Source organism: Convolutriloba macropyga, chromosome 2, assembly GCF_964194025.1.
Source record: "Convolutriloba macropyga chromosome 2, txConMacr16.3, whole genome shotgun sequence".
In the NCBI taxonomy this organism is placed as follows: Eukaryota; Metazoa; Xenacoelomorpha; order Acoela; family Convolutidae; genus Convolutriloba; species Convolutriloba macropyga.
The window spans coordinates 56,722,028-56,749,415 of record NC_134469.1 but is presented as its reverse complement, the minus strand read 5'-3'; the positions used below and the strand labels follow the sequence as shown (position 1 = coordinate 56,749,415).

The 27,388-nt window shown below is 36.9% G+C and overlaps 2 protein-coding genes across 2 annotated transcripts in view; both read right to left on the bottom strand.

Annotated features, from left to right (window-relative positions):
* The window catches only part of LOC142334525 (uncharacterized), a 141,271-nt gene extending 116,349 nt beyond the window's left edge, over positions 1-24,922 (bottom strand). Inside the window, exons 1-4 of the mRNA XM_075382624.1 lie at positions 24,766-24,922; positions 24,033-24,353; positions 16,263-16,378; positions 4,393-4,507 (exon numbers count right to left, since the gene is read on the bottom strand). Coding sequence (XP_075238739.1) covers positions 4,393-4,507; positions 16,263-16,378; positions 24,033-24,353; positions 24,766-24,853 — 640 coding nt within the window. The 5' untranslated portion in view covers positions 24,854-24,922. The remainder of the gene's footprint in view (positions 1-4,392; positions 4,508-16,262; positions 16,379-24,032; positions 24,354-24,765) is intronic.
* A 165-nt stretch (positions 24,923-25,087) lies between these two features.
* LOC142334939 (telomerase protein component 1-like) overlaps positions 25,088-27,388 on the bottom strand; it is a 230,261-nt gene continuing 227,960 nt past the window's right edge. Inside the window, exons 16-17 of the mRNA XM_075383268.1 lie at positions 26,791-26,988; positions 25,088-25,092 (exon numbers count right to left, since the gene is read on the bottom strand). Of these exons, the coding sequence (XP_075239383.1) occupies positions 25,088-25,092; positions 26,791-26,988 (203 nt within the window). The remainder of the gene's footprint in view (positions 25,093-26,790; positions 26,989-27,388) is intronic.

Genomic DNA, 27,388 nt, shown 5'->3' with positions numbered 1-27,388 from the left:
TAGGGCTAACTCCTCTTCTAAATTTGGACTAACTAAAAGTGACTAACGTCGGATGAATATCTCTCGACAGAAAGGAGGCAATATCATTAACAATCATCTCAGTCCGGGAATAGGTCCCCTATTCGGAATTCAGCAACCCATACGAGCAACCATCGGAATCTAACGTTGATGTCTCCGCACCCACCATCCATCCGCGGAGAAGCGAACCCATCAATATCATCAAAGTATACAGCCCGTCAAGCAGCTGGGGAGGAATGGGAACGCAGGAGCAAACACTCCGGCCCGAGCTCTTGGACGTCAGAGCACGCAGTATCATTGGCGGAGACCTAAATGGTCACGGTTCGTGGGACCCTCACCAACCAGAGGATGGATCAGGACAGCACATCGATGAATGGGTCACCGAAAACAACCTGATCATCAAAACGGGAGACAAAACACAAATAAACCCTGCTACGGGCGGCTTATCAGCCCTAGACGCCATCGTTGCCACCACAGACATCACAAGCTCCAAAGCTTGGAGTACAGGAGTGCCTATGGGATCAGACCATTTGCCCATCCTCATGGACCTCGGCAAAATAAAGTGCCCAACAACTAGACGCGGCCGAGACCGCTTCACATTCAAAAAAGCAGATTAGCCTCGTTTTCAAGAGCAGTTAGAAAATGAATTCAACAACTGGAAGCCCAAGCCCACCGTAGACGGGGAGGACAAGCAAATCTGCGAGTCGATCGTGAAGAGCGCAAGGAAGACAATCCCGTTCGGAAACGGAGGCAAAGATCGCCTACCACTCTAGAACGACAAATGTGAAGCAGCCATCCAAACACTGTACAAAGTATACGAGGAAATGGTAAAGTCCGCATCTTAAGACGCAACACAGAAGAAAAAGAAAATCGCCAACGCGCGACAGCGGTTGTCAAAGCTTGGCATCGATTGCGATTTGTGAAACCTAATCAAGGCAATCGATAACAGGAAGGCCCTGGTGAGACCCGCAGCAGCCATAATCTCGCCCAATGACCAGGCTAGACCCGCAGTCAAAGATTAGGATAAGACAGACCTGTTCTGTTATGCTTTCGCGACAGTGTCGAGGATAACGAAGAACAAGAAAGAGGACAAACCTGTCCGCCGACTGCCCAGGAATGCCATCAAACAAGAGTCTTGAATGTGGTGAAACCACCCAGAAACCACCCAAAGCAGCACCTACAAGCGCTACGAGTTGGAGTTCGCCCTTAATCAAATCAAGAAAGGGAGAGCCCAGGCCTTGACAGAGTATCAAATGACCTCCTTGTCGAACTCTCCGAAGGCGAAAGCGGTGTTGCACCTCATCAACATGAGCTGGACGAAGAAAGAAACAGCTGGAGAAAGGCAGAGATTGTGGCGATTCCGAAAAAGGAAAAGACGCCAGCAAGGTGGGAAGCTACCGCCCTATTTCACTTCTCAGCTGCATATCAAAGTTGATGGAGCGGATGGTCCAGAAGCAACTTGCAGATATGCTAGAGAAGAATGGCTCTCTAAAAAAACCAGGCAGGTTTCCGCCGTGGACACAGCACTGTGGACCAGATAGCCAAGATCACCCAGACGGTATTTGATGCACTGGAAGCAGAGCCACCCCAGAGAGGGGTACTAGCGCTCATGGACTTCACAAAGGCTTATGACCGAGTCTGGCGAGATGCGCTATTGCACAAAATGGCCAGAATGCATATCCCTACATGCTACATACAGAGGGTTAAAGCATTGAAATATGGTCACAGAAGAGTGCAGACAAATGGTAAGATGGGGAGTCACACAATCGAAATCGCGCGTCTTCGAAGGACTTCCTCCTTTGGCTCATATATATCATTGACATTGATGAAGATTGTCATGCAGATGTCGACTGGTCGCTATTCGCAGATGATACTGCAATTCTGGCTACGGGTAACGACACGGAGAACTGCGGCAGCAAAATCCAGCCAGCCCTCGACCCCATCGGCAAGGACCAAAAAGTGGAAAATACAAATGTCACCCGGTAAGTGCTGTTTCACCACTTTCTCACTCAACCCCACGGAAAATGGGGGCAAAAAGAAGCTATGAAATGTAATGGATGGCCAGGACCTTGCCTTCTAGGCAAGCCCTACGTTTCTCGGCATAGTACTGGATGATCAGCTCACCTTCTATAAACACGCTGACAAAGTGACGAAGACAATGCAGCAACGAGCAGGAAGACTAGCTCTACTAAGCGGAAAGAAATACGGGAGCAAAAAAAAAGACGCTGAGGACCGCAAACATTGCGTATGTCAGATCTTGCTGGGAATACGGAGCGAGCGTCTATTCCAACCACGCAGCGCCCTCCACCAGAGCCAAGCTCGAAGCTGCTCAAAACAGATGCGCTCCCATCATCACAAGTTGCCTCCGAATTACAGATGTCAACATCATAGCTGCGGACGCCAAACTGCAGCCCCTGTCGATCCAGGGTAAACTACGTGCAGTGAGGGAGTTTGGAAGAATCCAGCAACTCCCACACCCCGACCCAACAAGAACACGGATGCTACTGAGTATCACTCCTCGTCTGAAATACAGAGCCAGCGAGGCTTGGCTGAAACAAACCAACGCTACTGCACTTGACCAAGACTGAAATGCTCTTCCAGCCATGCTCCAGGAGAACAGCGCAATGGATCCTAAAGAAAACATAGACAGATTGGTCGAGGATGGAACCTCTCCCCATGTCAACCACAGAAATATGGGAAGAGCCGCCCTCTGTCAATATATGCCATAAAAATCTAAACTTCTCGCCAAAAACGCACCAATAGATTATCAGAGAATAGCAGCCAGCGAATTCGTGGACACACTAACTGCCGGAGCCATAATCTGGAGCGACGGTTCAACACACGAGGGGTACTACAATGGTGGAGGATGCGCAATAATCCTTCACAAGAGCGGCGACAAAGATCATTAGACACGGCGACAAAGATCATTAGACATGAAGGCAGGTACTGCAGCAGCACTAGAGCGAAACTGGTCGCCATTCTAGCATCAGTCGAAGAAGTACGGAACACATGCAGTGTGACCCTCTGCGACTCAATGGCCGCGTTCCAAATCCTGGCAAAAGGAACCAATAAACAACCATCCAAGATCGTTCTGCAAATATGAAACAAACTAACGAGACTGCAGCGAGAAGTTCTTCAGTATGCATGTACTGGATTACTAGACATGTCGGAATCGAAGAAAACGAAACCTCGGATCGCCTCGCAAACTAAGCTATTGAATTAGCCCAAGACAACTCAGTACTGGACATGGACGGTCTCAAATTAGCCGGATGAGAAACAACTGGATTGATGACCAAACGAGGAGCATCCAGGCATCCAGACTCCCTAGGAATGGAGCAGTGCACAAGATGGCAAAAATGTACCCTCGCACAGCTCACGACTGGGAAGAGCATCTTGACGAGAGATACCCTCCACAGATTTGGAAGAGCTGAAGACTCGCTCTGCCTCCTATGCGGAGAGGAAGACTCAGTCAAGCACATGCTGAGCGAGTGCGCCATGACGATGCTACCAAAACGGAACGCTTTTGGCCCAGACAACAGTGTCAGCGACGCCCTACAGACCAAATCCAAGAAGATATTCGACTTTCTAGAGTGTGGGTCGTCTCAAAGACAACCCTAGCGCGACAGCCGACGATGCAGCTGCGGTGTAGTTTGCAGAGAGAGAGAGAGAGAGAGAGAGAGAGAGAGAGAGAGAGAGGCAGTATAATTTAGAGGGAGTGTAGCTAAGAAATCTTTCATCTGAGTTACAGAGGTTCGCACCACAGACCTTCAGGATACCTGTCTACCATCTTTACCACTAAGCTAAAATTGTCTTACAGTTGTTCAATCACAATCACTTTTTATTAGCAACAAACTTTACTTTAGAAAGAGCAACTTAGATCACTCAAAAATGAAAAACTCGAGCGTGAAAAAGTAATCTGTCTAAAAAAAAATAAACTTGAAAACTCAAATAAACTTGAAAGTCACTTGAAAACTCAAAGCTGATGAAAGCAACAAATTGCTTAACGTCAACAACGCCTCAAAGCTTTTAGGGCACTAAGGTCTGAAAGAAAGCTTTGGATGAAATAAAAACCAAGATAACTGCAAGCTCTGTCAATTTTTTAGTTGCATCAAAAAGTTAACTTCTAAGAATTGTCTTCAAATTGACAAAAGCTTTCAGAACCAATGAAATGTTGAAGTTTAAGAGGACTGTCTTGATAACTTCAGGAGTTCAAGAAACCCAACGAATGAAAATTCTCAAGACTCTTATACTTTTGAGGAAACCACAAGGATATCAGTAACAGACCTAACGTCGATTCATTTTAAGCACTTTGTAATAGTGAAGCACGACATAGAGACGTATGAAGAGACTTCATGATCAGTACTGTTGACTAACCAATTGAAGAGAGAGATTGTATCAGTTGATAGTGGTTGTTGGTGTCAAAGCAAAGTTTCACAAAGTTTAGATCTAGCACCACGTGTGACAGCAATCGAACATCACCACATTGTTGCTAAAAATAATTTAAACTACCATTATTTACATACCAATATTTTTGTTTATCAGCTAATCCTACTTGCCAACTGTGTTTGCTGGGCGCGCATGGGATTTATGAATTGGGAAATTTTTCGAAAAGATAAAAGTCGAAACAAATACCAGAAAAACTTTTCCAGCTCAGTATTCATTGTTCGAGCATTATTTCTGTGAAACATTCAGAGTTAAAAGATCCCCAATCTTTGTTCACCCACCAATAAAATATTCCGCTGACTCCAACTGCCGCTAGTTACCGGATTGAGCAGGAGCTGTGATTCAAGAGAATACCATATTAGGATATGCTATCTGCATGCTTTGAAATCACAATAGGAAGTTCAATAATGAAAGGCATGAAAAACGTCAGATAACTTGATTGATAGGCGAAGCAGGGTGAAAACTGGCAGGTAGAGATTGATTATGTGACAGAAGAAAATCGAAGAAAAGGTTGGAAGACTTTTGACCTGCTACTGTGCTACTGGCAGAAATCTTTGTACTATCCTGCCTTCATCGACAAAAGAGAAAATATTTGAAGCTGTTTATGACTAGATAACAATTACTTTAATATGCACGGTAGTATCTGTTAGCTTAGTTAGCACAGGCGGTTAACACTAAAGAAAACTGTAACAGCAGGAAATCTAAACACCGATTGGGATTGAAAGCACAGAAAAAATGACGACCGACTGTTGTACAAAAAATTTATAGTGCATAATTTTTTATTTCATTTTATAGCTGACATACTCCTGTTTCCATAATGAGAGGCTAAAGAGGCTAGTATCAAAGCACTAGAGATGGTAACTAAGACTTTAAAAAATTTAAGTGACGGGTATCTAAAATTGGACTTTATGGGTTTATCCCGTTCCTATTTTCGTTTTTCTTTTTCGTTTTGTCGTAAGAACTCTGTTCTTCATTCTAGACTTTTATACTTAGAATCTGCTGTTTAGAAGCAAATTGAGAAGAAGCAAAAGAGTAAAACTAGCCTAAAGAAGTCAAGACGATTTTTATTCGACAGATAAAACATACCAGAACACAAGCTAAATTCGAATCCAAAGAACTGAATTAACTAATGACCCGATAATTAATATTCTTACACCAACATCAATCTAAGACAGTCAACTAGAAAACTAGAATTTTTGTTTCTTCAGGATTTAGTGTTTCAAGAATCCTTACAAAAGAACAATTTTCGAAAATAATAATTCTAAGCGTTCTTAGAATGAGTATACAATGCACAAAGCTTGTGGGAATCAATAACAGACAAAGCAAAAAACAGGTAAAACTGACCAAGTAAGCAAAATTCGTAAACTTTGAAAACTAGTGGAGCCAAATTAAAAGAACCTCATAACGAAACGACAAAACCTTTAACCATAGCGTATATTAAAACTTCAAAAGTCATAAAACCTATTTAGCAGTCCCAATGGCTGAAAAAGGAACAAGAGAACTAAAAGTGAAGGCAAGATTCGCAAAGTCATTCAAACCTTTCAAAAAGGAATAAAAACAATTAGAGACATCTTCTCTTTCTCAAAAACCAGGTGTCAAAATCGTAAAATCTATTGCTGTGGACTGAAGCGACCAATTAGATTAATCATAATAACCATTAGCAACCGATGAAATCTGCCATTAAAGATATTAAGTGACAAAACAAAAAAGTAGATACAACAAGTAGGTACTAACAAACCTTACTTTTCTAATACGAGAAGCGTATAAGACAAATAAAAATCCGCTAACAACTGAAACGACTAATCGAATTATTTCATGCATACTTAGCACCCAATGAGATTGGCCATAAAGCAGACTAAGAGAAAACAAATTGAGCAAAAAAATTATTGAAATACTTGTAGAACAAATACTGTCAAAGTCTTGGCAACCAATAGCTATGCACTCAAACAATTAACTATGTTATTTATGTCTCATTAGCAACCACCGATACGGCCAGAAATGATACCAGGTGACAAGATAACAGAAACCATATTAATATAGGAGCAAAAATCAAATTTTCAATAACATTTAAGAACAAAAAGGTGTCGCAGTAAAAAAGCATTAGCTACCCGTAGATGAGTTTAATCAATTTCAAACAGTCAACATTAGGAAGCAAAGTTATCCTATTAACAAAACTCAACAGAAGAAACACTGAAAACAGCAGCCAAACTGCCGCAGCTGAAAAAAGTTGCTTCCAAAAATCTAAAATTTGTTTAAATACCAAATCCTCACAGCAGTTCAAGGTACTTGAAAAATCACTTGTTAGACCTACAGCTTTTTCGTTCCGTTCACTAATCCAATGTGATTAAATTAGCTAATCTAATTGGACTTCTCACTGACGTGAAAAAGACGAAAAAAAGTGTGAACAGATAAAAAGCTAAAAGAGCCGGTTGCGACGAGAGCGGCTACTGAAAATGTGAAATTGAAGAAAATGTGGACATGACGGAAAAAGATGCATTCAAAAGGTATCCACAATGGTGTTACGTACTTGCATTAGTCGATATACTGCATGACAGAAGTGAGAAACAGAGTTGAGGAAAATGGAACAAATTTTGCGAGATTTAGAAAACCACCAGAAGGCAGACACAAGCTCTGCATAAGCATTAGCAAACAGACGCAGTCAACGCATATCAATTGAAACAGAAACAGGAAAAAAGATTAAAGTTGACAGCATTTTTTTTTCTAAATTTCAAAGAAACCTCATTTGGGGTGCAGTTTGTTTGATTCTAAAATTATACTTGATTCGTCTTCTAAACAGAACGTCTTTAAGGTTAATGGCAAACCCTGATAGCAGAAGAGACGAGAAGATAGTAGATGAGATAATATCCTGATAGAAGATGAGATTTGCTAGCCTATTGAACTCTGACTTAATGCAAACAATGAAAACAAATAAAAACAATTGGAAACATCATCTTTTCAAAAACCACGAGTCAAAATCTTAATATCTATTGCTGTGCATTGACGCAACCAATTAAATTAATCTATTTATCATTAACAACAGATGAAATCTGCCATTAATGAGATTAGGTGATAAAACAAAAAAGTAGATACAACAAGTAGGTACCAACAAAACTGATTTTTTTAATACCAGAAGCGTATGATTTAAAGAAAAATTCACTAAAAACTGAAACGATTAATTTGATTATATTATGCAACCTTAGCAACCGCTGATATTGGCCATCCAGCAGATTCAGAGATGACAAGAAATCGAGCAAAAAAACTCAAGTTCAAAAACTCGAAAAAATTTAATGAAAAAAATGAAAGTCATAGAAAAAAAACTAAATTAAAGTCATAGCTTTGAACTGGAGCAAAAAAATCGGTTCAAATGATTGATATTAGCGACCTATGAGACCTGTCATTATTGAGAATTAATGATTAGACAACAAACCGAACAACAAAAACATTTTAAAAACATTGAAACAATTGTAGTACAAATAGTGCCAAAGTCTTGACAACCACAGCTATGAACTCAAACGCTTAATTAGCTTATTTATGTCTCATTAGCAACCACTGATACTGTCAGAAAAAAAACTAGGTGACAAAGCAATAGAAACAAAACTAAAAAGGGGCAAACTCAAATTTTCAATAACAAATGACAAAAAAAAGTGTCATAAGTGAAAAAAAAGCATGAGCTGCCCGCCCGTAGATGAGTTTAATCGATTCCAAACAGTTGATATTAGACAAAAAGTCATCATATTAACCGCACTCAAGTGAGAAAATACTGAAAACAGCACCTAAAAACTGTTGAAATACCAAATTCGCATTCCGCTTGAAGGTATTACAGAATCACGGCTACTGAAAATATAAAGATCAAAAAAGTGGACTTGAGGGAGCAAAAGACGCATTCAAATGGTACCCACATTGATATTAGGCTCTCACGGTTGTCGGTATTCTGCATGACAAAGTGAGAAACTGCCTTGAGGAAAATGGAACAATTGTTGCGAGAAAAAAACCACCAGAAGGCAGACACTAGCTCTGCATAAGCATTAAAAAACAGACGCAGTTGACGCAGATCAATTGAAACAGAAACAGAACAAAGTATAAATTTGACAGCAATTTTTCTAAAATTGAAAAAAATCTAATTTGGTGTGCAGTTTGTTAGATTATAAGAATAAACTTGATTCATCTTCTAAACATAACATAAAGCTTCATAGCAAATACAGATAGCAGAAACTGTAATGGGATTTGCTAACTTAATGAACTATGGCCTAATGCAAACAACCAAAACAAACAAAAACAATTTAACATCTTTTTTCGAAAGGCAAGTGTCAAAATTTTATTATCTATTGCTCTGAACTGGAGCAACCAATTTGTTTCCCCTATTAATCATTAGCAACCAATCAATTCTGCCATAAATGAGATTGAGTGATAAAATAGAAAACTAGATACAACAACTAGGAACTATTATACGAGAAGCTTACAAGACAAATAAAAATCCGCTATCAGCTGAAACGACTTATCGAATTATTTCATGCGTACTTTGCATCCGATTAGATTGGCCATAAAGCAGACTAAGGGAAAACAAATTGAGCAAAAAAATTATTGAAATACTTGAAGAACAAATACTGTCACAGTCTTGGGAAACAAAAGCTATGCACTCTAACAATTAATTATGTTATGTATGTCTCACTAGCAACCACCGATACGGCCAGAGATGATAGCAGGTGACAAGACAACATAAACCATATTAATATAGGGTTAAAAATCAAATTTTCAATAACATTTTATGACAAAAAAGTGTCACAGCAAAAAAGCATTAGCTACCCGTAGATGAGTTTAATCAATTTCAAACAGTCAACATTAGGAAGCAAAGTTATCCTATTAACAAAACTCAACAGAAGAACCACTAAAAACAGCAGCCAAACTGCCCCAGGTAAAAAAAACTTGCTCCAAAAAATCTAAAACTTGTTTAAATATCAAATCCTCACAGGAGTCCAAGGTACTTGAAAAATTACGCGTTAGACCTAAACGCTTTTTTTCGCTCCCTTCACTAATCCAATGTGATTATATTAGCTAATCTAATTTGACTTCTCACTGACGTGAAAAAGACGAAAAAAGTGTGAACAGATTAAAAAAAAAGCTAAAAGAGCCGGTTGAGACAACGAGAGCGGCTACTAAAAACATGAAAATGAAGAAAATGTGGACATGAGGGAAAAAGATGCATTCGAATGGTATCCACAATGGTGTTACATTCTTGCGTTAGTCGATATACAGCATGAAAAAGTGAGAAACAGAGTTGAGGAAATTGGAACAATTTTCGCGAAATTTAAAAAACCACCAGAAGGCACCCAAATGAGGACATACTGAAAACAGCACCTAAAAACTGTTGAAATACAAAATTCTCATTCCGCTTGAAGATATAACAGAATCGAGGCTACAGAAAAAATAAAGATGAAAAAAAGTGGACTTGAGGGAGTAAAAGACGCATTCAAATGGTACCCGCATTGATATTAGGCTCTCATGGTTGTCGGTTTACTGCATGACAAAGTGAGAAACTGCCTTGAGGAAAATGGAACAATTGTTGCGAGAAAAAAACAACCAGAAGGCAGACACTAGCTCTGCATAAGCATTAAAAAACAGACGCAGTTGACGCAGATCAATTGAAACAGAAACAGAACAAAGTATAAATTTGACAGCAATTTTTCTAAAATTGAAAAAAATCTAATTTGGTGTGCAGTTTGTTAGATTATAAGAATAAACTTGATTCATCTTCTAAACATAACATAAAGCTTCATAGCAAATACAGATAGCAGAAACTGTAATGGGATTTGCTAACTTAAAGAACTATGGCCTAATGCAAACAACCAAAACAAACAAAAACAATTTAACATCTTTTTTCGAAAGGCAAGTGTCAAAATTTTATTATCTATTGCTCTGAACTGGAGCAACCAATTTGATTCCCCTATTAATCATTAGCAACCAATCAATTCTGCCATAAATGAGATTAAGTGATAAAATCGAAAAGTAGATACAACAACTAGGAACTATTATACGAGAAGCTTACAAGACAAATAAAAATCCGCCATCAAATGAAACGAATTATCAAATTATTTCATGCATACTTAGCATCCGATGAGATTGGCTGACTAAGAGAAAACAAATTGAGCAAAAAAATTATTGACATACTTGTAGAACAAACACTGCCACAGTCTTGGCAACCAATAGCTATGCACTCAAACAATTAATTATGTTATTTATGTCTCAATAGCAACCACCGATACGGCCAGAAATGATAGCAGGTGACAAGACAACAGAAACCATATTAATATAGGGGCCAAAATCAAATTTTCAAAAACATTTTAGGACAAAATGTGTCACAGTAAAAAAGCATTAGCTACCCGTAGATGAGTTTAATCAATTTCAAACAGTCAACATTAGGAAGCAAAGTTATCCTATTAACAAAACTCAACAGAAGAACCACTGAAAACAGCAGCCAAACTGCCGCAGGTAAAAAAACTTGCTCCAAAAAATCTAAAACTTGTTCAAATATCAAATCCTCACAGGAGTCCAAGGTACTTGAAAAATCACGCGTTAGACCTAAACGCTTTTTTGCCCCCTTCACTAATCCAATGTGATTATATTAGCTAATCTAGTTTGACTTCTCACTGACGTGAAAAAGACAAAAAAAGTGTGAACAGATTAAAAAAAGCTAAAAGAGCCGGTTGAGACAACGAGAGCGGCTACTAAAAACATGAAAATGAAGAAAATGTGGACATGCGGGAAAACGATGCATTCGAATGGTATCCATAATGGTGTTACATTCTTGCGTTAGTCGATATACAGCATGAAAAGTGAGAAACAGAGTTGAGGAAATTGAGAAAATTTTCGCGAAAATTAAAAAACCACCAGAAGGCACCCAAATGAAGAAATACTGAAAACATAACCGACTAACGTCGGGCGAATTGCTCTCAAACGACCGGCGGGCGGTTGCAGGCACCTAGCCACTGTTTAGTGAGGTTAGCTTTCGCTTGATTGAAGAGGCGTGAGGCTAGGGTAATAGACGATATTATCACGCCTTATAACAGCCGCTGAAGTCAACAAAAGAGTTAAGGAGAGAGAGAGAGAGTGCGAGGTAAAACGTGAGCGAGAAAGAGAAGGAAAGAAACGCCAACCACCACACACACACAGAGAGAAAGAGAGAGAGCTAGAAATTTTTTCCATGAGATTCTAGCCTTGTTAGTAACTAAATCAAATAAAAAACTGAAAGTGCAAAATTCAGAAGAAAACTTTCCACATTTCGCAGTGACGAAAATGTTCAAAGAACATTTTTTTGCCTCTAGATTTTTGTCATGTAACCCATCTGCAAGAATTAAAAAACTTCGTTGGCCAGTATTAATCGTTAAACTCAAAAAAGGACTCAAAAACTGCAAATAAAATGACAAAAATTTCAAAAAAATTGAAAAAATCATAAGTTTTATTAAAAAATCGATAAAATTTGTGATATTAAAAAGTTTAAAACTATTCTATCGCAAGAAAAATTGTTCAGTAACGTATTATCAAAGCCTATACGAGGTTTCTTGGGGCTGGAAGAACTTAGATAATGACAAATTTTGAAAAATTTGAAAAAAAAATTCAAGTTTTATCCAACAATTGCTAAAAATCGTGATGTTCAAATGTTGAAAAACATTCTATTACCACTAGAAACTATGCAGCAACGTATTATCAAACCCTTCAAAAGGTTGTCTGAACCCTGAGGCTGAAAAATCTTGAATAATGAAAATATATGTCAAAAAATTTTAAAAAATATAGCAATTTTTGTCAAAAAAATGCTAAAATTCGTGATGTTTAAATCTTGAAAATGACTCCATTACTTCTAGAAACTACATAGTAACCTATTATTAAACCCTCGAGGAAGTTCCTTGGCTCTTGAGGCTGGATAAACCTAAAAAACGACAAAAACTTTCAAAAACATTGAAAAAATTTGCAAAATTTATCAAAAAAAATGCAAAAAATTCGCAGTGTTGAAATGTTGAAACCATTCTATTACCACTAGAAACTATTCAATAACCTATTATCAAATCCTAGAGTGGATTCTTTGACACCTAGGGCTGAAAAAACTTAAAAAACTGACAAAAATTTTCAAAAATCTTGAAAAAAATTGTGAAAATTAGTATAAATTTGCGTTTTTAGCTAGCGGTTCTTCCTCAGTAGCTAGCCATGGTTGGGGGGAGGGTGCACGGGGGTGCCGATGGGGGTGGCGACAGTCGGGTGGGGGGGGGGGGTTGGGGGCAACAGGGCGGTGGGGGGCAATAGTGGGGGGGTCAGCAGTGGGGGGGGGGTGGGGGGTTCTTCAACCTCTAAGAACCGCTGTTCACACCATAAGTATAAGACTCCAAAACTGTTTGAGCTGAAACAGAGCTAAAAGGCTCTAAGCGCCCTTAATGCCCGCTGGGCGCTACCTGTTTATCCTGTTTTTGAGGACGAAAAGTCAAAAGCGTCAGACGAAAAATTGGTCAAGCGAAAAATCGCATAAAAAAAAAGACCGACAGGACTAATATAATTGCTACAAACTTCGTTTGAGAGCAATTAAACAGCACCTAAAAACTGTTGAAATACCAAATTCTCATTCCGCTTGAAGATATAACAGAATCACGACTACTGAAAATATAAAGATGAAAAAAAAAGACTTCAGGGAGTAAAAGACGCAATCAAATGGTACCCACATTGTTATTAGGCTCTCATGGTTGTCGGTTTACTGCATGACAAAGTGAGAAACTGCCTTGAGGAAAATGGAACAATTGTTGCGAGAAAAAAACAACCAGAAGGCAGACACTAGCTCTGCATAAGCATTAAAAAACAGACGCAATTGACGCAGATCAATTGAAACAGAAACAGAACAAAGTATAAATTTGACATCATTTTTCTAAGTTTCAAAAAAATCTAATTTGGTGCGCAGTTTGTTAGATAATAAGAATAAACTTGATTCATCTTCTAAACATAACATTAAGCTTCATAGCAAATACAGATAGCAGAAAGTCTAATGAGATTTGCTAAATTAATGAACTATGGCCTAATGCAAACAATCAAAACAAAAAAACAATCTAACATCTTTTTTCGAAAGGCAAGTGTCAAAATTTTATCATCTATTGCTCTGAACTGGAGCAACCAATTTGATTCCCCTATTAATCATTAGCAACCAATCAATTCTGCCATAAATGAGATTAAGTGATAAAATAGAAAAGTAGATACAACAACTAGGAACTATTATACGAGAAGCTTACAAGACAAATAAAAATCCGCTATCAAATGAAACGAATTATCGAATTATTTCATGCATACTTAGCATCCGATGAGATTGGCCATAAAGCAGACTAAGAGAAAACAAATTGAGCAATAAAATTATTGACATACTTGTAGAACAAACACTGCCACAGTCGTGGCAACCAATAGCTATGCACTCAAACAATTAATTATGTTATGTATGTCTCAATAGCAACCACCGATACGGCCAGAAATGATAGCAGGTGACAAGACAACAGAAACCATATTAATATAGGGTTAAAAATCAAATTTTCAATAACATTTTAGGACAAAAAGGTTTCAGAGAAAAAAAGCATTAGCTACCCGTAGATGAGTTTAATCAATTTCAAACAGTCGACATTAGGAAGCAAAGTTATCCTATTAACAAAACTCAACAGAAGAACCACTAAAAACAGCAGCCAAACTGCCGCAGGTAAAAAAAACTTGCTCCAAAAAATCTAAAACTTGTTTAAATATCAAATCCTCACAGGAGTCCAAGGTACTTGAAAAATTACGCGTTAGACCTAAACGCTTTTTCGCTCCCTTCACTAATTCAATATGATTATATGAGCTAATCTAATTTGACTTCTCACTGACGTGAAAAAGACGAAAAAAGTGTGAACAGATTAAAAAAAAGCTAAAAGAGCCGGTTGAGACAACGAGAGCGGCTACCAAAAACATGAAAATGAAGAAAATGTGGACATGAGGGAAAAAGATGAATTCAAATGGTATCCACAATGGTGTTACGTTCTTGCGTTAGTCGATATACAGCATGAAAAAGTGAGAAACAGAGTTGAGGAAATTGGAACAATTTTCGCGAAATTTAAAAAACCACCAGAAGGCACCCAAATGAAGAAATACTGAAAACAGCACCTAAAAACTGTTGAAATACCAAATTCTCATTCCGCTTGAAGATATAACAGAATCACGGCTACTGAAAATATAAAGATGAAAAAAAAGACTGGTACCCACATTGGTATCCACAATTCAAATGGTACCCACATTGTTATTAGGCTCTCATGGTTGTCGGTTTACTGCATGACAAAGTGAGAAACTGCCTTGAGGAAAATGGAACAATTGTTGCGAGAAAAAGTAAACAACCAGGAAGCAGACACTAGCTCTGCATAAGCATTAGAAAACAGACGCAATTGACGCAGATCAATTAGAATAGAAAAAAGGTTAAAATTGACAGTCTTTTTTCCTAAGTTTCAAGAAAATCTAATTTGGTGTGATTTGTTTGTTAGATTCTAAAACTATGTTTGAATCATCTTCTAAACAAAACATTTTTCAGCTTAATAGCAGAACCGCATACAAGCTCTAATGGGATTTGCTAACCTAATGAACTATGACTTATTGTAAACACGGAAAACAAATAAAAACAATTAGGAACATCTTTTTTTTCAAAAACCAGGTGTCAAAATTTTATTATCTATTGCTGTGCACTGGAGCAACCAATAAGATTCCCCTATTATTCATTAGCAACCGCGGCTCTGTTTCACTGCCGCGGCTCGAACGGCCGATCTCCTGATTACGAGCCAGTCGCCTTAACCACTCGGTTGTCGGACCATACAATCATTTTTCTTACAATCAACTTTGCAAAAAAATAGGCGGCTCGTAATGATAGCCCATTGAGAAGATCATGGCGGCTACTAATCAATAGAGAAGCAGTTTTCCGGTTCCGTCAGCGGACATGTAATATCTGATGTTCTCCTTATTCAAAAAAACCAACAAGCCGAGGCGACAACACGTGAACATAACCGACTAACGTGGATCGAATTGCTCTCAAACGACAGTCGAGGGGTTGGCTTTGGTTGAGGCTACCTTGAGCACAGGGAGTACAGCCTCACAGGGCAAGCAAGCAGAAAAGCGGAAGGGGTATAATGGAGAAGGGGCGGGGTATAAGACCGCCCTCTAAACCAGGAAAATCTGCCCCCTCAAGTATTATTCAGCCGCTTCGCTGAACCTTACACTTGGAGCTCATTAAAGCACAGAGCTTTAATGCAAACGGGTTCTACTTTTTCATTTCGTTTTCTAAGACGAAAAAGTCAACTTACATCGCTCAAACGAGCGAAAAAATGTTCGAATAAGTTCTCGAATAAGTCATAGCGGTTAAGCAAAAATTTTGCATAGATAAAAAAAATGTTTATATTAATTCCTGGAAGCCGCACCATTCGAGAGCAATTAAAAGTTAAAATTCATCCTATTTTTCTTTCAGACTTTGTTGAGTTTTATCCAACCAACTTCGCTTTCTTTTCACGATCATGTCAACCTAACTGAGAGGATTTTGTTAAAGCTCACTGCTCAACAACCATTCATTGACTTTTCTGGGTAGAAAGAGCACAAATTCTAATAGTGTTACTTTTGATGAATTTTTAAAACAAAATTGTAACCGTTCCCTCTGTTGTACAAAAAAGTTATTACTCCGGATAAACCTTTCAGCAACCTGTTCTGTTTTCATTAGGCTATGCTTCGTAAAATGCCGCTAAACCCTACGAGAATTCGGAAAAGTTAACTTTTCGTACCAGGTGCCGAAGAATTAGCGAGTAGGATGCATCTTCTATTAATGCCCAATTGTTCCACTTCTTTTGACTCGAGAACCCGGCAACTCCACTGAAAGTCAGACGATAGATGTGAAAGGCTGAAAAAAAAACAAAAAAACATTATCTAAGTTCTATAAAGAATTCAGCATCTCATTGGTCTCAGTTGGTAATTTTTATTATCAACTTAGCACATCAGTTTGAAAAAATTAATTTGCAACAACGGAAATAAAAAAAATCACAGCCGACAAATTGCCGGAAAACAGCCGCCGTGACGCATATTCGGATTGAAACAGAAACATAGCCGGCAGATTGCAGGAAAATAGCCGTCGTTGACGCGCTTGATGCATATCGCGAATGAAACAAAAAAGAAGAGACAAATTGACTGTTTTTCATTAGTTTCAAAAAGTGTTCTAATTCTAGATTCTAAAATATATTTAATTCAACTTCTAAACTGAAATCTAACAAACCTAATACCTATATCAGCTAGCAAACACTCTAATGTACTTAGATAACTTAATTCTCAATGACCTAATGGCCGGGCTTCATCGGTTTATCCTGTCTCTTTTGATTTTGCTCTTTTGACTTTGACCGTATTCATTATATTGCGTAATTCAATGCATGAAAGAATTTAGAATCCATTCAGTTGAAACAGCGAGTGAAAGTCAGCAGCCAAACGTGAAAATCGTATAGTGACTTATTAAAATGAAAAACGCGATCAAAAGGTAAAGCAAAATAAAAATATGAGAGCGCTTATACAATAGCCATTTGAGAGGTTGATGGCAGCTATGAATAAGAAAAACAGAGATAGAAATTGACAAACTTTTCTAAGTGCAAAAATTTTAATTGGTTTGGAAATTCTGCATATTAGATTGTAAAAACACACTTAATTCAGCTTTTAAACTGAACGCTATTGAGCATAATACTAATGCCAGCAGGCAATCGCTTTAATGAACTTTGATAACCTAATGCAAAATGACTTAATGACCTGGATTTATATGCTTATCCTGTTTATTTTTGTCTTTTGACTTTTCTCTTTTGACATTGACCGTATTCACTAAAGTGCGTAATTCAATGATAGAATTTTAAATCCATTCATTTAAAAGAGTGAGTGAGGTAAGTCAGACGGCGTGCAAATCGTGACTTCTGCACAACAAAAAAGATGATCAAAAGATAAAGCGAAATAAAAAAGGAGGAGAGCGCCAAAACAATAGCCGTTGAGAGGCTGACAGAGGCTATTAATAAGAGTAACATATAAGCAAAGAATTTTCCGCGAACCACAAGTGGGCATTCGAATCTATTCCAGTTTGCTTCAGTCGGTGTGAGTGGAACTAAAGTCACTGAGGGGGCTTAAAATGATGTCATTAGAGTTTAATATACACCACTATGGTATATGGTGGTAAATGCAAATGGTAGAAAACACAACAGAGAAATGGTACCATGTCCGTAAAAAATACCAATTCATACCACACATAAAATACAGTACTCATAGAATATATAAGGCGAATTTGACAAAAAAAATCAGTCGATACGACCGACGTTTTGTTCTGTCTTCAAAAAGTAGCCGGCAAATTGCAGTAAAATAGCAGTTAGTGACCCACTTGACGCACATCGGGATTGAAACAGTTTGAAAAAATAAGACATGGAGATTGACAGGATTTTTCTGAGTGTCATTTATTTTATTTGGCTTGCAACTTCTGCACATTCCGTTAGATTGTAAAATTACACTTAATTCAGCTTTTAAACTGAACGCTATTGAGCATAATACTAATGCCAGCTAGCAATCGCATTAATGATCTTTGATAACATAATGCACTAATTTAAAGACCTCGATTTATATGCTTAGCCTGTTTCTTTTGATCTTTTGATGTTTATCTTTTGTCCTTGACCTTATTCACTATAGTGCGTAACTCAATGAGTAAAAGAAGTTAAAATCCATTCAGCTAAAACAGTGAGTGAGGTAAGTCAGAAGTCGTGCAAATCGTGAATTCTGCAAAAAAAACGTGATCAGAAGCGCAGAAATAATAGCCGTTGAGAGGCTGATGGCGGCTAATGATAAGTGTAATTAAAATTATAAACATAGAAATTTCCCCAAACGACTAGTGGGCGTTCGAATCTATTCCAGTTTGCTTCAGTCGTTCTGGGTGGAACTAAATTCACTTAGGGGGCTTAAATTGATTTCAATGGAGTTCATTATACACCTCTAGAATGCAAATGGGAGAAAACACAACAGAAAAATAGTACCATGTCAGTTTTAAAAAACCAATTCATACCATACACAAAATACATTACTCATAGAACATAAAAGGAGAATTTGACAAAAAAAATCAGTCGCTACGACCGACGTTTTGTTCTGTCTTCAAAAGGTAGCCGGCAAATTGCCGGAAAATAGCGTTCAGTGACCCGCTTGACGCACATTGTGATTGAAACAGATATAGAAAATAAGAGATGGAGATTGACAGGATATTTCTGAGTGTCATTTTTATTTAATTTGGCGTGCAACTTCTGCACATTCCGTTAGATTGTAAAATTACACTTCATTCAGATTTTAAACTGACAACTATTGAGCATAATATTAATGCCAGCTAGCAATCGCTTTACTGATCTTTGATAACATAATGCACTAACTTACAGACCTCGATATATATGCTCATCACGTTTCTTTTGATCTTTTGATGTTTATCTTTTGTCATTGACCTTATTCACTATAGTGCGTAATTCAATGAGTAAAAGAATTTAAAATCCATTTGATTAACACAGTGAGTGAGGTAAGTCAGAAGTCGTGCAAATCGTGACTTCTGCAAAACAAAATACGTGATCAAAAGATAAATCAAAATAAAAAACAAGGAGAGCGCAAAAATAAAAGCCGTTGAGAGGCTGACGGCGGCTCAAAATAAGTGTAAAATATAAACAAAGATTTTCCACGAACGACTAGTGGGCGTTCGAATCTATTCCAGTTTGCATCAGTCGGTGTGGATGGAACTTAATTCACTGAGGGGGCTTAAAATGATTTCATTGGAGTTCAATATATACCTCTAGAATGCAAATGGGAGAAAACACAACAAAAAATGGTACCATATTAGTAATAAAATACCAATTCATACCATACATAAAATACAGTATTCATAGAACATATAAGGAGAATTTGACAGAAAAAATTGGTCGATACGACCAACGTTTTGTTCTGTCTTTAAAAGATAGCCAGCAAATTGTTGGAAAACAGCGGTCAGTCGACCGCTTGACGCACATCGGGATTGAAACAGATATAGCAAAAAAAGACATGGAGATTGACAGGATTTTTCCGAGTGTCATTTAGTTTATTTGGCATGCAACTTCTGCACATTCCGTTAGATTGTAAAATTACATTTAATTCAGATTTTAAACTGAACGCTATTGAGCATAATACTAATGACAGCTAGCAATCGCCTTAATGATCTTTAATAACATAATGCACTAACTTAAAGACCTCGATTTATATGCTTATCCTGTTTCTTTTGATCTTTTGATTCTGCTCTTTTGAAATTGACCGTATTCACTACATTGCGTGATTCAATGAGTGAAAGAATTTAAAATCCATTTGATTAACACAGTGAGTGAGGTAAGTCAGAAGTCGTGCAAATCGTGACTTCTGCAAAACAAAATACGTGATCAAAAGATAAATCAAAATAAAGAAGAAGTAGAGCGCCAAAATAAAAGCCGTTGAGAGGCTGACGGCGGCTCAAAATAAGTGTAAAATATAAACAAAGAATTTTCCACGAACGACTAGTGGGCATTCGAATATATTCCAGTTTGCTTCAGTCGGTGTGGGTGGAGCTAAATTCACTGAGGGGGCTTAAAATGATGTCAATACAGTTTAATATACACCACAAGAATGCAAATAGTGAAAACACAACAGAGAAAAAGGTACCAGGTCAGTAATAGAATACTAATTCATACCATATATAAAATACAGTATTCATAGAACATATAAGTACAATTTGACAAAAAAACAGTCGAAATGATCGACGTTTTGATTTGTCTTCCAAAGATAAATAAAGTTGACCCCCTTGACGCACATTGAGATTGAAACAGAAGGAAAAATAAGAAAGATTGACAGAATTTTCCTAAGTGTCAATTATTCTATTTGGTGTGCAAATTCTGATCGTTCGGTTAAGATTGTAAAATTACACTTAATTCAGCTTTTAAACTGAATGCTATTGAGCATAATAACAATGCCAGCTAGAAATCACTTTAATGAAATTTAACAACCTAATGCACTATGAAATAATGACCGGGCTTTATATTCTCATCCTGTTTCTTTTGATGTTGCCCATTTGACTTTGACAGTATTCACTACATTGCGTAATTCAATGCCTGAAAGAATTTAAAATTGCTTCAGTTGAAACAGTGAGTGAGAAACAGCGAATGAGTCAAACGTGAAACTCGTGGCTTATGTAAAACGAGAATTGTGAACAAAAGGTAAAGCGAAATAAAAAAAGGAGAGCGGCTATATAATAGCCAAGAGAGGCTAACGGCGGCTATGAAAAAAATAAGATAAAAATTGACAAACTTTTCTAATGACAATTTTTATTTGGTTTGGAAATACTGCATATTCAGTTCGATTGTAAAATTACACTTAAATCAGCTTTTAAACTGAACACTATTGAGCATAACACTAATGCCAGCGAGCAATCGCTTTAATGAACTTTGATAACCTAATGCAAAATGACTTAATGACCTGGATTTATATGCTTATCCTGTTTATTTTTGTCTTTTGACTTTCTCTTTTGACATTGACCGTATTCACTAAAGTGAGTAATTCAATGAAAGAATTTTAAATCCATTCAGTTAAAACAGTGAGTGAGGTAAGTCAGACGCCGAGCAAATCGTGACTTCTGCACAACAAAAAAGATGATCAAAAGATAAAGCCAAACAAAAAAAGGAGGAGAGCGCCAAAATCATAGCCGATGAGAGGCTGAGGGCGGCTATTAATAATCGGAATTAAAAATATAAACAAAGAATTTTCCGCGAACGACTAGTGGGCGTTCGAATTTATTCTAGTTTGCTTCACTCGGTGTGGGTGGAACTGAATCCACTGAGGGGGCTTAAAATGATTTCTTTGGAGTTCAATATATATCTCTAGAATGCAAATGGGAGAAAACACAACAAAAAATGGTACCATATTAGTAATAAAATACCAATTCAAACACAACAATGACGTTGAATTGGTATTTTATTACTAATATGGTACCATTTTTGTTGTGTTTATACGCGCATGAACAAAAAAACCTTGCTCCACTAAGAGCGAAAAATTACGTCACACATGCAATTCAGTTGAAACTGCATGAACGAATGAACAAAAAGTGGCTGTGACCTCATATGGTCGTAACAAAAATCATGACGACGAAATAAAAAAAACATAGCAGGACAAGTCCTGAAATAAAATTCAAAGAATTGAAGGAAAAATCAGACGTAGTCTACCTTACCAGCAGACCAATTGAACAATGCCAGCCAGAACACAACAAAAACTCATCTCAAAAAATTGAGAAACTAAAAGAATCGAAACTAAACGAAAATCTACTCATTGCTAAAACTCAAGAAGCTTTTAAACCTAAGGCAAATTTTTTCCCTTTAAAAATACCTATTTCAAAAATATGTTCACAACGAATTTTTGTTTCTGAAATCGGTCCGGTATTATATCTTCAATATCTGAAAAATTTTCATTGGCCCTTGAAGATCGATTAACTCCAAAATGAACATAAATTTTAGAAAAAGAAATCAATTACAAAATATAATGAAATGTTACTGAAAATCATGATATATCTTCAAAACCATTCCAGTGTCTCTAGAGGCTATCCAGTAACCCAATTCCAAGCTTTAAAAAACTCATTGGCTCATAGATCGATAGGCAATAATTTTTAGAAAAAAATTCAAACTTCAAAAAATAGAAATTCGTTCTATTAAAACGCTGAAAGCCATTCAATTGCCCCCTAGCGACATTTTGATAACATACTATCCAACCCTGGATGAGGTTATATGGCTCCTGAGGCAAGAAAAAAAATTAAATACAATTGTTTTGAAAAAACTTGAAAAAAATTGCACATTTTATCAAAAAACTTTTAAAAGTCGAATAGTTAAATTGTTGAAAACAAATCTATTGAAACTAAAAACCATGCAGTAACTTTTAATCGGAACGTGAAAAATGTTTTCTCGCACTCTAGAATATACGAATATCAAAAACTGACAAAAACTTTAGGAAGCCATAAAAAAATTGCAGATTTTATCAAAAAAATGATAGAATTCGAGACATTAAAATGTTAAAAACCATTCCATTGTTGCTAAAAACTAACAGTGCCATATTAACAAACCTCAAAGGAGATTGGTTGGTCCCTGAAGCCGGAAAAACTGACAAAAATTACGAAAATGACGAAAGTTTCAAAAACTTGAAAAATGCGAATTTTGTCAAAAAAAAATTGCTAAAATTTGTGATATTCAAAATTTGAAACCTATTCCATGGCAACTAAAATATTTTCAATAACATATTATCCAATCCCTGATAAGGTTTTCGGGACCCTGGGACTCAAAAAACTTGAATAATGACAATAAGTGTCAAAAAATATGAAAAAAATTCCAAGTTTTGTCAAAAGATGCTAAAATTCAGGATGGCAAAAACATGAAAACCGTTCCATTACCACTAGAAACTATGCAGTAATCTATCAACAAACCCTTTATCAAACCCTAGAGGAGGTTTTTTGACACCTGAGGCTAAAAAAAATGGTCATAACAAGCAATTTTGTATCGCAAAAGGCCTTCATCAACTTTTAAAAACTTCAACCTAAGACTAATCAAAACAAAAAATCACAAACAACATGAAAAATTGCACCATTCTGAGCCCAAAAACTCCTAAAAATGACCTTTTAACTTTAAATTAAGGTCATCCCAGCAGCTGCACCACTATAAGCACTTGAAGGACTACTAAAACCCACTTTGGGCCTCTAATGAAACTTAATGCCCGCTGGGCTTTACCTGTTTATCCCGTTTTCAAAGATCAAAGTCATTGAAAAATGTGTGAACACATCTTGAAAAAAAACACAGCGCACCAATACAATTCAAATTCTTTGAATTGTAAAAAACCAAGAGAAGGCCAATAATAGCCCCAGCTATCGCTGTGCGGCTATTAAAAAAGAAAAACTACTAAAAGCGTCCGACTTGGCAAACCAGCAAAAATAGCTCAAATTTGAATCTTGATGCATTATTTACTTCAGATGGTCAAAAACGCACTAATACTCGTATAAATAAAGTTTTTTACACCCTGAAATTGTCTCCTCAAAACAGTTTTGGTGAATCGCATACTTAGAGACCAGTAAGACGTAAGGCTCTAAGAGAGCTGATGGGCCACTTAGTGCTCTCCAAGCGCAACCTCTTTATCCCCTTTTTGAGGACGAAAAGTCAAATGGGTCAGACAAAAAATCGGTCAAGCGAAAAATCGCGTAAAAAAGACCGACAGGATTAATATTATTGCTACAAACTTCGTTTGAGAGCAACTAATCATTGTTCTATCTGTGTTGTTTGTGTTCCGCAAAAGAGGTTAAACACGAAGACTGGTTGCCAGTTAAGGTAATCTTACCTTATTAACACTCATCCTTAATGCTAGTTACTGAAAGTTAAGGTAGCTTTTACACGAAATTTAACTCGAGTTAAAAGACATATTTGTTCAATTAGTGGTACCTATTTACTAATACTTCTAACGTTTTTAACACAAAAACAGTATTTAACCTGCTAGGAGCTTGTTGAAGTTCACTCGCTTCGAGCCCTTGTCTATTTTGGTGAGATATTTAGACACAATGATATCAGAAAGTTTTTTGCTCCTTATTTGGAGCAAGTCCAGTTGTTTGTGGTCAGCGGTTGTCTCTTCTTCTCCGCTTTTTCCCAATATCAGTTTCAAATAGGTGACAAGCTTCGAAAACCACATGTATGAGAGAGTCGAGGTTTGTTGTGAGAATTGTCTCTGAAGTTCAACAACACTGTAGCGAGATAATTCGAAGTTCAAACTGTGATACACGCTGAGAACATGAAAAAGTTCTCTTGTAGTCACTCCTAAAAAAGATCAAATTATCCCTTCTGACAATTGAGTACAAATATGAAGTTCCTTAATTGCGAAATAGTTCATTAACATTATTCATATAGTTAAAATAAAAGGTTTTAAAAGTTTAGGCTTCTCAACAGGGATTTAAGGCCTTTTGATACATTTGAACTGTTATGAAATATTTGACCTATCACAGTTATCAGCTTAACATCCATAAGCTATTTATTGGAACATAAATTTATTCAACGTCTTGCGAGTAACTATGCATTTTGTTATTTCGACATTCAATTGTTTTCAAATTGCTTCACCACACGCTTTTCCTGGCACCAAATGGTTTTCTCCCGGTCACTTAGTCCATAAAAAATTGAATTGAATGAAGTGACTGAAGAGATCAGTGCCATCCAGATTTGCATGCATACTAGCCTGCGGGAGACAGTAGGAGAGAAAGGAGTGCGGCTGACACAAGGTTGACGTCATACTTTATTTCCATAGTTCTCACAATTGATTCCATCAAAGCAGAAACTGTCTGTGGAAGAGCCTTGATCTTGCCACTAAGCTAAAATGTATCACTGAATGACTCTAGAAGCGGAAGCTATTAGATGTCACCCATTAAGTAGTCCGGTATATCACCAAATCAAAACCTCTTGTTTGACCCTGCACCTTATAGCAATGATTTTGAACGACCTATCAGAGTATTTTAAAAAAAATATAATCCTCAGAGAAACTACGCGATCCCATAAAAATGTCATCCTGGACAAAACGAAAACATTGTAACCGCAACTTTGTTGAACAGATATTTACCCGTTATAAAGTGGTCTTAGCTTCCGAATTATTTTTCATTAAATCCATCAATTCCAATTAAATTACCTATCAAGTTTCCCGAGGCTCACGTGCGTTTGTCTGAGATTATTACATATAACTGACAATGTCAGAGGAATTGCTCTCATATAACTAATCGAGGGGAAATATTATAGCCTGTTTAATTTGAAGGACCTGAAACTCCATCTGAGCCCTCCATCTAATTCAAGGTCTTAAAATACTGATTCACTCAACAAATGAAAGCTACAGTAGAACAAACATAGCCGGCAGATTGCCGGAATAGCTGCGAAAGAATAGACCTGCGTGCCATATAATAGAGATAGAAACAGATCTAAATTGAAAAAAAAATCAACGCCGCTCAAAAAACTAGGCTAAAAAACATTCAGCGATAAATTAATAAAGCTTGTTAAAATTCATTCCAAAGAAGCACATATGAGTTCCTTTGACCTTAAACAAATTCAAATTAAACTTAAGTTTTAAAGTGCAAAAGTCATTTTATTGAGTGAGGTAAGTCACGTATGATCAAAATCTAATCACGCAAATCACCTAAAAACTTTCGCTAGAGCGAGTGAGAAATGACATCACGCGCACAAATGCCGTTAGTGAGAGGAAGAAGTCATTCAGAAAATTTGACTTCTTCAGCTTTGCTGTGTGAACAAATGTAAAACGAAAAAAGAGCGTCAGGCGACGAAACAAAAAAACATAGCAGGACAAGTCCTGACCTACAATTCAAAGAATTTCCATTGACTAAACAGAAAACTAGACCTAGAACGGACTATGAATGGATTGGAAAAACCATTCAGAAACAAATCCGATCCAAAAAACGAAAAAAAAAACGATAAAAAATTGAAGTGAAATTGGCGCATGTCAACAAAAAACCACTAGCGAGAAAGCAAATTTTTGTTCAAGCACCGTTTTCTCACTCTACTTTAAATTAAGAGCGAAAAACTTTCACGCCGCAAAATCACTCTCTTTTTCGCTCCACTTCCTGTTTCGGCGTGACCAAAATCACTACTCCAATTTGACTTCAAAAATCATGAAAATGCGTGAACAGATCTTAAAAAAAGACAGCGCCCCAATACAATTCAAATTCTTTGAATTGCAAAAATTCTTTGAATTGTAAAAAGGAGAGCGCATAAATAATAGCTGTTTGAGAGGCTGAAGGCGGCTATTAAAAATAACTATCATGGTCCATAAGCTGGTATTTTAATGTAAAATTGCAGAACAGTAACCAAATGTCGTCAGAAGAATAGTAAGAATGCTCTCAAATAGCGAGTGGGAAATTCAAATTGAAAATGTAGTCTGCTTCAACCAGACCAGGGTTGAGATGTCAGGTTGTAGTTTATAGGCCTTAAAAGACTGAACATCATGCTAAAAGACTAATGTTAGAGGCCATTATAGACATCTTTGATTTTTAGAACTGGCGCAATTAAAAAAAAAAACTGTCGAAACTCGGAACGATTAGACAAAATCAATCTTGGCAGAAGCGCGTAAATAACAACCGAACTCAAGTAATTATTACAAGTTTTTCGAGAAAATTAATAAGTATGAAAATAAAGTTTTAAATTCATAGCTGAAAACCAAAAAACATACCAGTATCAGTAATATACCAGTAACCAAAAAACATACCAGTACCAGTACCAGTATCAAAAAACATATAACATATCAGTTTCAAATAGGTGACAAGCTTCGAAAACCACATGTATGAGAGAGTCGAGGTTTGTTGTGAGAATTGTCTCTGAAGTTCAACAACACTGTAGCGAGATAATTCGAAGTTCAAACTGTGATACACGCTGAGAACATGAAAAAGTTCACTTGTAGTCACTCCTAAAAAAGATCAAATTATCCCTTCTGACAATTGAGTACAAATATGAAGTTCCTTAATTGCGAAATAGTTCATTAACATTATTCATATAGTTAAAATAAAAGGTTTTAAAAGTTTAGGCTTCTCAACAGGGATTTAAGGCCTTTTGATACATTTGAACTGTTATGAAATATTTGACCTATCACAGTTATCAGCTTAACATCCATAAGCTATTTATTGGAACATAAATTTATTCAACGTCTTGCGAGTAACTATGCATTTTGTTATTTCGACATTCAATTGTTTTCAAATTGCTTCACCACACGCTTTTCCTGGCACCAAATGGTTTTCTCCCGGTCACTTAGTCCATAAAAAATTGAATTGAATGAAGTGACTGAAGAGATCAGTGCCATCCAGATTTGC